This window comes from Lolium rigidum, chromosome 4 (assembly GCF_022539505.1).
Source record: "Lolium rigidum isolate FL_2022 chromosome 4, APGP_CSIRO_Lrig_0.1, whole genome shotgun sequence".
Lineage (NCBI taxonomy): Eukaryota > Viridiplantae > Streptophyta > Magnoliopsida > Poales > Poaceae > Lolium > Lolium rigidum.
This window is the reverse complement of record NC_061511.1, coordinates 75,925,385-75,937,204: the sequence shown is the minus strand read 5'-3', so window position 1 is coordinate 75,937,204 and position 11,820 is coordinate 75,925,385. Positions and strand designations below refer to the sequence as shown.

Sequence of the window (11,820 nt, the reverse complement as noted above, 5' to 3'; positions counted from 1 at the left end):
CACACCAACGCCACAAAGGCCTCACCCCAAGATGCGGTACTCACACCACACACCGAACGCCACGAAGGCGCCTCACCTAAATCTCCGGTGACCCTCGCCACAAAGGCCTAGGTCACGGTTCCACTAATGTTGTGTTTGGTTGCGCTGAAACTGGGCTCGGAATTGGAATTGGGGGCCAAATCGGCAAATTCAGCTGTTTGGATTGCGCTTAGAATTGGGGCGTTGAAACTGGGCTCAATTCCGAGCCCCCGCCCGCGCGTGTAACGCTTGGCCCAAATCTTTCCGAGGTCGGCACCTTGGAAACGCTCGGAATCTCCACATCGCTCGCGTCGCGTACCTCTTCGGCACTTCCTGTCCTCGACAGAAATCAAGCGAGCTCGCGAGCTCGGGCCGCCGCCGCGAGCTGGAGCCGCCGGCGCCGGTACGGCCTCCCTTCCCTGGCGCGTCTCCTCCCTCCTCCACGCCCTCCCCTCCCTGGCCTCCCTCTTCCACGACCTCCCGTTCCTACTCCCTGGCCTAACCCTAGATCGCGGGGACAAGAATGGCGGCGCTAGGAGGAACGGCGGCGGAAGGCGGTAGGGGGCACGGCGGTGAGCAGCGGTATGGGAATGGTGGTCGATGGCTCCGCCCCGCCGCGCTCGCCCGCAGGTGGCTCTCCTCGATGCTCCGCCCCGCCGCGCTCGCCCGCAGGTGGCCCTCGTCGACGCTCCGCCGCGCCGCGCTCGCCGGCAGGTCACCGTCCTCGACGCTCCGCCCGCACGCTCGCCGGGAGGTGGCCCTCCCCGCCTCCCTTCCTCGTCGCGCTCGCCGGAAGATGACCTCCGCGCTCGCCGCCAGATGGGCGCTGCGCTCCGGCCAACGCGCTTGCCGGCAGGCGGCCCTCCTAGCAGCTCCGACCAGTGTGCTCGCCGGCAGGTGGTCGTCCTCGATGCTCCGGCGCAGATTCATCCCACAATATCAAATTCCATAGTATGTACATCCAAACATGATTTGGAATTAGTTATATCCTTTAATTCCAACAGCAAAATTCAAAGACATCCAAACAACAAAATTGAATTTGAAGCCAATTTATTTCCATCTCAGATTTAGAATCTTACTCCAATTCAATTTGATGCCAACTTTCTATGCATCCAAACACAGCATAAGGAATTTCCTTCGAGGCGGAAACCGGGCCTTACACAAAGATTGGGGCTCACATCCACAACTTAATTGGAGGCTCCCAACAAACCGCCACAAAGGCCTAGAATCCGTCTAGGGTTCCAAGAACCCAAGAGTAACAACCTTCTTGTTTTCACCCCCACGAATCACCGTGGAGAACTCAAACCGATGCACCAAATGCAATGGCAAGAACACCACAAAGATGCTCAAATCCTTCTCTCTCAAATTCCAACAAAGCTACAAAAGCTATTGGGGGAATAAGAGAGGAAGAACAAAGAGGAGAACACAAAATCCTCTAAGATCAAGATCTAGTGGGTCCCCCTCACAAAGAGAGGGATTTGATTGGTGAAGATGTAGATCTAGATCTCCTCTCTCTTTTCCCTCAAGAATATGCAAGAATCATGGGAGGAATCAAGAACTAGGGCAAACTTTGAAGGACAACAATGGAGGGGAGAGAGAGAGAGAGAGAGTGAACCTACCAGCCCAAGGAGGAAGAAGGGGGTCTTATATACCCCCTCCCAACGAAATATGACCGTTTGGGACCTCCCAGGCCGGAAAATCCGCCCCCGGGCCGGATTATCCGCCCCCCGAAAATCGCCCCTTGACTCGGGCCGGATATTTGGCCGGATATTGTCCAAAATTGGCATTCGGGCCGGATAATCCGCCCCCCAGAAAACTGCAGAAACACCAAAACTAAAACGGGCATAACTTTAGCATCCGGACTCCGATTTTGATGATCTTGGGCTTGTTTTAAAGGTAGGAACAAGCTCTACAAGATCATTCAGGAAACCATCATAGTCCAACAAGGGAGGATAGTAACAAATGATGAAAGGTTTGACCTATCTAAAAAAGACATACCGGTAAAACCTCCAATCTTGAAAATGCAACAAGTTGCCCATGCAAAAACCATTCTCAATGAACTAGAGCTTGTCATGAGAATAAGCACAAGCTATAAAACATCACATGGATAAGATCCAAATAAAACCAAGAAAGATGATGAACCAAACTCAAAAACGCAACAAGTGATCTATGCGAAATCCGTTTTCGATGAACTAGAGCTTGTCATGAGAATAAGCACAAGCTCTAAAACATCACATGGATAAGATCCAAATAACAACCAAGAAAGATGATGCAAGGATGCAAAGGTTTGAGCTCTCCGAAGGATACGATCGAGTTACTCACTCGAGAGCCCTCTTGATAGTACGGCAACTAAACTATAAACCGGTCTCCAACTACACTATGAGACCGGTGAGAAAGAAACCCTATCAAGAGCAAACCTTAAACTTGCGCATTCCACTTGAGCTCGATGACGACGATCTTGACCTCAACAAGATGGAACGCCTTTCTTGCTTGTGTTTGCTTGACGAAGTCTTGTGGATTGCTCCCCCATAATCCACCATGGGAGAGCTTCTTCTTCGGTGCATCTTCACATAACCATGACCACCATGTGGATTGCTCCCCCATAATCCACCATGAGAGAGCTTCTTCTTCGGCGCATCTTCACATATCCATGATCACCATATGGATGGCAAGACTCAAGCAAAGGACCTCTTCGAGATGGCTCATCTTGAACTTGCACTTCATTTCTCCATGGCAAGCTTCAAGCTTATGAACTCTTCGAGTTGGCTCATCTTGAACTTGCACTTCATTTCTTCATTCTTCATCATGTTGATGTCTTGAAGTAACTTGAGGGCTCACTTCATCTTCATCTTCAAGACATACTTGACACTTGATATCCTTCATCAATTTCTTTTTATTGCAACCTAATACAAACATGTTGATGTCTTGAAGTAACTTGAGGGCTCACTTCATCTTCATCTTCAAGACATACTTGACACTTGATATCCTTCATCAAATTCTTCTTATAGCAACCTTGAAGCCAACATATGGTTCAAGAATATGGACAACTCCTACAAATATAACTCAATGCAAACATTAGTCCATAGGGATTGTCATTAATTACCAAAACCACACATGGGGGTTCCATGCACTTTCATTAACAAGATGCCGAAGTGCCAGTTCCTGTTTTCTGCTGTTTTTGGTTCCAGAAAGGTTGTTCGGGCAATATTATCGGAATTCGACGAAACAAAGACCCAGTATCTTATTTTTCCCGGAAGACCCCAGAACACCGAAGGAGAGTCGGAGGCGGGCCAGAGGGCCACCACACCATAAGGCGGCGCGGCCCCTGGCCGCGCCAGCCTATGGTGAGGGGGCCCAGGCACCCTCCTGCGCCGCCTCTTCGCCTATAAGACCCCTTTCGACCTAAAAATGCGATACCAATTGACGAAACTCCAGAAAGACTCCAGGGGCGCCGCCGCCATCGCGAAACTCCAATTCGGGGGACAGAATCTCTGTTCCGGCACGCCGCCGGGACGGGGAGTGCCCCGGAAGCCATCTCCATCGACGCCACCGCCTCCATCATGCTCCGTGAGTAGTTCCCCCATGGACTACGGGTTCTAGCTGTAGCTAGTTGGTACTCTCTCTCCCATGTACTTCAATACAATGATCTCATGAGCTGCCTTACATGATTGAGATCCATCTGATGTAATCGGTGTTGTGTTTGTTGGGATCCGATGAATATGGAATACTATGTCAAGTTGATTATCAATCTATCATATATGTTGTTTATGTTCTTGCATGCTCTCCGTTGCTTGTAGAGGCTCGGCCAAGTTGATACTTGTAACTCCAAGAGGGAGTATTTATGCTCGATAGTGGGTTCATGCCTCCATTGAATGCGGGACGAGTGACGAGAAAGTTCTAAGGTTGTGGATGTGCTTGTTGCCACTAGGGATAAAACATCGTTGCTTTGTCTAAGGATATTTGTGTTAATTACATTACGCACCATACTTAATGCAATTGTCCGTTGTTTGCAACTTAATACTTGGAAGGGGTTCGGATGATAACCTCGAAGGTGTACTTTTTAGGCATAGATGCATGCTTCGGATAGCGGTCTATGTACTTTGTCGTAATGCCCCGATTAAATCTCATAGTAGTCATCGTGATATGTATGTGCATTGTTATGCCCTCTCTATTTGTCAATTGCCCAACCGTAATTTGTTCACCCAACACTTGTTATTGGAGAGTTACCACTAGTGTAGATAGCTGGGAACCCCGGTCCATCTCTCATCATCATATACTCGTTCCTATATGTCATTGGAAGTAGTATCAACTATTTTCTGGTGCCATTGCTCTCATATTACTGCTACTGCTGCTGTGTTACTGTTACTACTGCTCTCATATTACTGCTGCTTTCACATCACCTCTGTTACTAGTGCTTTTCCAGGTGCAGCTGAATTGACAACTCAGTTGTTAAGGCTTATAAGTATTCTTTACCTCCCCTTGTGTCGAATCAATAAATTTGGGTTTTACTTCCCTCGAAGACTGTTGCGATCCCCTATACTTGTGGGTCACCAGTCCTTTCAGCAACCATCTTCGCTCCAGCCCAGAATGCGATCGGATTTCATCTTCATAATGACGCTTCACTTCGTTCTCCAGTTTCTGATGTGGTTGTACAACTGGAGAGTGGTGACATGTACGCCAGCGAATGCAAGAACATACGCGGCTACCTTCTTCATCTGCTGGTCCTTGAATCCCAAGTTGAAACAGACGTCGCTACGAACGAGCTGAACCAACTGGTTCAGCACAAACTCTTATAACTCAGGTTTCAACCATGGCTGGTTCGCTTGCAATGAGACATGGCTGAGCATTCACAGTAGGCGCAGACAAATCTGGGGAGCCCAAAGGTATGATCTCCTACATGACAAACACTAGCAGATCAACGAACTACCACTACCATATCCACATCCTTAAGCACTAATAGATCAAATAAACTACCACTACCACATCCACATCCTTAAGCACTAGCAGATCAATGAACTATCACCACTACATGTACCACATCCACATCGACATCCTTAAGATGTACCACATCAATGAACAAGCACTAGCACATCAACGAACAACGTGACAAGTAAGAGCGGCCTTACAGTCAAAGGAACCACACGCAGCACCAAGGTTGGGGAAGCAGGGGACCCTGGTGAAGATGCAGGCAGCACCACCGTCCTAGTGAAAGAGTCAACGGCGACAACGGTCCCGTGGTAGAGTCAGATGCAACCTGAATCCTCCACAAGCTCGACCGGCGACAAATGAATCTCCTACAATGGATTTGTTCAGACCCCCCTTATGCACCCAAAAGATTTAGATCTAAGGCTAGGGTTTGCAGAAGCTTACCACAACCGAAGTCATCGACGCAGAGGAAGAAGACGATCATCCGCGGACAGTAGCCGCCGCCACAGCCGTCGTCACCGCCGCAAGCCTCGTCGACCGTGCGGGTGAGGAAGAGCCGGCCATGTCGCTAGATTGGGAAGGGTGGATGAGCTCGAAATGGGGGAAATGGGGGGTTGAGATTTGCCGGTGAGAGAGCCGCCCCTATATACGGTGGAGAAAATTCAATCGCAGTGACCGAATTCATCCCACCGATATTTCGCCGTCCCGCGCGAGCTCCCGCCATCTCCCGCGGTGGCTCTGCGAGGACGCCGCGTTCTCCAGTTCTGCAAAAATGGGGGTGACTCGCTAGAAACGGCTGAATCGGGTTCCTCTAGAATCTGGCACAAGGGTGCTTTGAGAAGCGGTTCGCAAAAACACAACTATGTAACCAAATGAACCGAAAAAAGCTAAACCAATGCGACAAACGCGCCCTAGGTGTGCAATAGGAATTGCCAGAATTCACTTACGGAGGGACGTGGAGAAATTCAGTTGGAGTAAAACCCACAAATCAAGGAAGGTGAGAGGATTAGCACCAATTGACTAGCTGCACGTAATCCCGTAAGTCTTTTTCCGTAACCATTTGCCCGTAGGTTTAGCATTTCCGCGCGGCTCGTAGGCTCGTACGGAGTAGATAGGGAAGGAAGCGAAATCGAATCCCGCATCACGTTCCTCCTCCTCCCGAAAAGGCAAAGCAAAAGCACACGCGGGACACCTGGATGGAGTTCTGGACAAAGCAAGAAACCCCCCGACGAATCGACGATGATGACGATTAACTAGAGCTGAACGTGCAAGCCTTCCCTCTCACTTCCGGTCCCTCTCTCGCCGTCCGGAGTCCAGAGAACGCGCCACGCCTCCCATGTCCACGGCGCCGACTCCACGTACCCCTGCCCCGCCGCGACACGCGTCCGCCGAGCACCATCTTCCCCCGCCGCCGTTCTCATCCTTATTAAAACCCACGCGGCGACTACTCACCTCACTAGTCACTCGTCAGTCCAGAACAATCTGAAGCAAGAAGCATTCGTCCCACTGCCATCAGCCAAGAGGAGTCGTCTACCGACAGATAGCTAGCAGCAAGCGGCAGTCATGGCGCAGGAGAGCCTGAGGCTGGTGTGCCCGCCGGTGACGCACCACGAGGGGCGGCTGCCGCGGCAGTACACGCTGGAGGGGCAGGGCGCCAAGAAGGACATCTCGCCGCCGCTGGAGTGGTACGGCGTGCCCGACGGCACGCGCTCGCTGGCGCTGGTGGTGCAGGACGTCGACGCGCCGGACCCGGAGCGCCCCGTCGTGCCCTGGACGCACTGGGTGCTCGCCAACATCTCCCCCGAGCTCAAGGGCCTCCCCGAGGGCTTCTCCGGCGCCGGGGGCAACGCAAACGCCGACAGCGGCGTCCAGGAGGGCATCAACGACTGGAAGCAGCCGGGGTGGCGCGGGCCCGTGCCGGACTCCCTCGGCCACCGCATCCAGTTCAGGATCTACGCCCTCGACGACGTGCTCAGCCTCGGCAACAAGGTATGCATGTGTCATGTGTGCGCGCACAAATTGATCAGCTTTGAACTCTAGCATACTGGATGTGAGTATTGATTAGCTGTGATTTTGGTTCTGCAGGTGACTGTTGATAAGGTCATGGAGGCCATCGACGGGCACGTCCTGGGCGAGGCAGAGCTCACAGCCGTGTTCATGGGGTAGACTCTGGATTTTGACAACCGTGTCTGACCTGTTTGTTACCTCTTGCAAATTGTGTGTGTGTGGGTGTGGCATGTTCCGTAGTGTGCCTTGTTGAACGGCTAGCCTTGTAATTTGTATTCAATAAAGGAAGTGACAAACTGATCATCTCCTAGTACCGTTCAAAGATCTTTCTGATCGTAAGCCAGCCATATAACTACTACTCCTTGAACTTAGATTGTGAATTGCAGCTACTGACACGAAGCACCAGTGGTCTAGTGGTAGAATAGTACCCTGCCACGGTACAGACCCGGGTTCGATTCCCGGCTGGTGCATCATTACCTTTTTTGTCGGACGATCGAATAGCATCAGTGTATTTTTTTTTTTCTTTCCACAAATGTTCAGAAGATCGATCAAAGGATCCAGACATTGTCCACTTCCACATGCTTGAATTTCTTTCCATTCAATGCCGCCCCCATCATCCTAGTTTGCAAATCAATCAGTTCTTGCATTTGCTCATTCAGTCATCTTCTGAACTCATCTCCATCTTGCAGCCATAGTTGCAGCAGACAGCCATTCATCGTTGCCCACTGCAGACGGCTCGCGCTGCTCTTATTTCAGAGTTAATCCACACGATGCATCCCAAAAGAAAAATACTATGAAAAGGGGAGTAGTAAACTTTCGAGCTCCATATGCAAACACGAATAACATCGATCTCGTGTGTACCTATCCATTTTATATACTCCCTCCTCAGGTACTATGCTGAACGGATGTATCTACAACTATATCTACAATTAAAATTAGATATATTTATATTAGTATTAATTAATATATCTATATTAAACAACTATATTTACAACTAATATGTATCTTGATATATTTATATTACTCCCTCCGGTTCATATTAATTGACTCTAATATGGATGTATCTAGACACATTTTAGTTCTAGATACATCCATATTAAAGTCAATTAATATGGATCGGAGGGAGTAGTATCAACTAATATATCTATATTAGTATCAAGTAATATGAATCGGGGAAGTAAAAAAACTGGGGCGGAAGCCTTGCTAGAATCTTTATTTCTGTAATCTTAGATCCCACGTAAAATATGTAAAATATGTTTAGGTATATCTATATTAGTATCTACTAATATATCTATATTAGTATCAAGTAAATCGGAGGGAGTAAAAAGGGGCGGAAGCTTCGATAGAATCTTTTATTTTATGGGATCCGCTAGACGACAGAATAGGGTGGAGAGAATCTTATTCTAACTTTAGAATATAGCTCCCGTCTCACAAGACACGACACCATACGAAGAAGACACTGAGTGTGTTGTATTGTGATCCAAATTCATATACTAAAGGGAGGCTAACTTCTGACGAGCGGAGCGAGGCCCGTCGCCGGAGGCTTGGGCCGATATCTACATCTTGTAAGCCGCCGGCTAGGGTTTATCAGATTATAAGATAACCTACAGCGTTTGTAAACACCTCCCGATATAATGAAGTTTTGCTGGCTGGCGCCCGTGGGTTTTTTCCCTTCTGTGTTGGAAGGGGTTTTCCACGTTAAATCTTGTGTCCCCTGCGTGTATTCTTGTTTCGTTCTTCGTTATTTGCTTGTCGTTATTTGTTTGTCGCTTTTATAAATAAGCTTAACAAATAAGTGAAATCCTTTCAGCCAGGGGCCGTGGTTCATCATACCTTCAGAGCCCCGGGGCCACTCGAGGTGTAGCGGACCGCGGATGAAGAGAACAAAAACCCTAGTCGTGGTTCGCCATACCTCTAGAGGGTAACAAAAACCCTACATATGTTTTTTGCTGCCACCTCGCTTCCAATCGCCCAACCACGTACCGGTTCACATATAAATTCAGGGACAATCCTTTAATTATAAGGAGTTTTACATATAACCGGCACAATCTGTTAATTATAAATGAGTTTTACATATAAACGGCTTTATTCTTTCAGTATGATCTCACCCAATTTCTTAGCACCCACAATCACCAACAAACGGGTTTCGATCTTAGTTTCATCATGCTTGTTGTTGAAGAGTCGCGCAATCCTTTTGTTCCAAAACCTCCCAAGAGCCGAGCAAGGTGATGGGCGCCAAGGCTTTGGCGTATGTGGGTTCCATCCGACTCTTTAGCCACCAAATTTCAATAGTGTGCTCTGGCCATTGTTTGAAATCAAGGACATGAAGGCCAAGCCACCCTCTTGATGATCTAGCCCCAAAAGCGAGCAGTGTATTGCAATGAACAAGAAGGTGGGTGATAGATTCCGGCGCTCTATTGCATAAAGGGTAAAAGCCATTATTTGGGCAAACTCTTTTCACCAAACGGTTAGTCCTTTAAAGCATATTTTGGATAGCAATCCAATACAAAATTTTGGCTTTCAGGAGCCTAAATCTTCCAAAAAGGTGTCTTATGAAAAATGAATGTCTAGGAGGAACTAGAACACTAGTGATATAGTAGAAGCGGGACTTGGCGTGACAATTCCAGTAATTCGTAAAAAGGTGTCTTATGGTTATTGCTCACCGTGACAGAGGTGGCGGTGTAAAGAGATCCATGTCTTCAGGGTACATGGGTTGTCGGAGCCTACCAAAATCTTGTATTTGTTTTTACACTCCAACCACGGCAATCTCAACCGTAGAGCCCTTGCGAACTTTTATAAGTTAGAGCCCGCCAAGCGCTTTGGGGTGACACTCCTTCTCCCGGTCTACTTTGCATTTGGCTTATGTTGTCTTCTCTTTTGCTGACCAAAGGAAGTCTCTCTCCACTTTGTTGATGTAGTTAAGTGTGCCTGCCGTGACAATAAACAACATAAAGTGGTAGAATGCATTTTTTTTGAACAAGGAGTGCCCCGAAGGGGCAGGAAGCTTTTCATTAAACGCAATCGGTGGCGGTACAAAATGTTACAAAGGACCCCATAAGATCTAAAATTACATATAGATCCCTAGCATTTGCAGAAAAGACCTCACTAAAAGATGAAGAAAAGCAACCAGATCCTTCTCTTTCGCCGCCGTCGAGCCAGAGAGCTGCTACGCCGCCGTCATGCGAAGAGGCGGGGACGAAACCACTTGCCTCCACGCAGCCGTAGTATGCGACTGCAACCCTCAGGAAGAACCTCACAACGGAGGTTGAAACGCCGGAGTCCATCGCCGGCAATTGGATAGGCCATGGAGTGGCCTTGGAGCTGCTCAAGAAAGTAACTTCCCACCTTTGCAACCCGCAGTGCTTATTGCAGGGGGGGCTTGGCAGGAGTAGCAAACGATTCCATCCCCCGCCTTGGGGACTTGACATCGCCGCTGCTCGGCCATCCACCGGTGTCGCACCAACGCACCAGGGACAGAGAGCCCCTGCTCATCTCCAACGATCCACCGTCTTCCATCCGTCTTCCCCACCCCTCACCACCACGGCCGGCCAGTGGGAGAAGAACGAACAGAACAAACATGGAGATCGAAGAGGGAGAGCAAACCTTGGGCTTATTGACGGAGATCCTTGGGGGAAGGTCGAGCGGCGCCATCTCCGACCGCCGGAGCTCCTTGCCGCGCCACCTCCACCACCAAACACACCAGATCTTGCCCAAAAGATCAGGTGCTAGACTCCCAAACGCCGGCATCCAGCCGAAAACACAAGATCTGAACCTATCTACAGAACCGGCGCCTCCCCCTCCCCATCTCCGGCCGGCAGCGCCGCCGGAGAAGGGACGGGTTCGGCCCGGCCGCCCTCGGTCAACGGGCAGAAGAAAGGATGGGGGCAGAGAGGGAGGAAGAAGGAGAGAGGAGCGAAGCGGTAGTTGGCAGTGGTAGAATGCATGGGAAGCAATCACTGACTTCAAAAGGGAGGTGCAGACTATCGTGTTTATGAACTTATAAGTTGGAATTTTGTCGGGAATCTTATCTTTTTTTTCGAAATAGGGAAATGCATCCAAGGGATGCACACGGCTTTTTTTATTAGATTATTCGCAACATCTTACAAGAGCAATACAAAAGATCAAACTCGAAGCCACCTTGCTAAACCTACAGAGGGATGAAGGGGGTGACAATACACCAACTCACATCATCCAAACAACCAAATGTCTTCCCAAGCCGCCCAATAGCAGGTGAGAAGCACATCCAGTCAAGCAGACTCAGCGCACGCCAACACACACGCCACAGAAATCGCTACCACCGTCTTCCTCGCACCCATCTTCAAGAGGGATCACCGCATTGACCTTGCCAGACCTGCCATCGATGTCACCATGACGCCAGACAGCTCCACCGTCCTGCACGTGTCATGCGGTCCGCGTCCGTCTTCGATACCCTTCAGCTCCACGCCGCCGAGAATCATCAACGTCAACGTGGTAGATAAACACCGCTCCACCAAAGACCCACCTCCATCCAACCGTTGCTCCAAAAATGATGCGCACGAGGTAGAACGATGCAGGAAGCGCCGTCATCATCTGATCCAGGAGACCCGGATCTAGGGTTTCCCCCGGAGCAGCACGAGTCAGTAGCCACAGACTGTGACGATGATGCCTTCAAGAAGGAAGCGATGCTTAACGCCACTGATGGCGTGTAACTCACACGTTCGTTGGGAACCCCAAGAGGAAGGTATGATGCGCACAGCAGCAAGTTTTCCCTCAGAAAGAAACCAAGGTTTATCGAACCAGGAGGAGCCAAGAAGCACGTTGAAGGTTGATGGCGGCGGGATGTAGTGCGGCGCAACACCGGAGATTCCGGCGCCAACATGGAACCTGCAC

At 49.5% G+C, this 11,820-nt stretch overlaps 1 protein-coding gene and 1 non-coding gene across 2 annotated transcripts; both read left to right on the top strand.

Moving 5' to 3' along the window:
- The first annotated feature begins 6,442 nt into the window (after nt 1-6,442).
- On the top strand, nt 6,443-7,254 carry LOC124705470 (UPF0098 protein CPn_0877/CP_0992/CPj0877/CpB0906-like). Its single transcript, XM_047237186.1, has 2 exons — nt 6,443-6,933; nt 7,030-7,254. The coding sequence occupies exons 1-2, from the start codon at nt 6,508-6,510 to the stop codon at nt 7,108-7,110; spliced, it is 507 nt and encodes a 168-aa protein (XP_047093142.1). The 5' UTR covers nt 6,443-6,507; the 3' UTR covers nt 7,111-7,254.
- A 96-nt stretch (nt 7,255-7,350) lies between these two features.
- TRNAG-GCC lies at nt 7,351-7,421 on the top strand. The gene has a single exon. It is a non-coding gene; the product is annotated as a tRNA-Gly (tRNA).
- Nucleotides 7,422-11,820: the final 4,399 nt, after the last annotated feature.

Bases quoted from the DNA above. Each gene is read 5' to 3' on its own strand.
- LOC124705470 (XM_047237186.1), top strand. From the start codon at position 6,508: ATGGCGCAGGAGAGCCTGAGGCTGGTGTGCCCGCCGGTGACGCACCAC. The intron at 6,934-7,029 runs GTATGCATGTGT...TTGGTTCTGCAG, and splicing joins TGCTCAGCCTCGGCAACAAG to GTGACTGTTGATAAGGTCAT.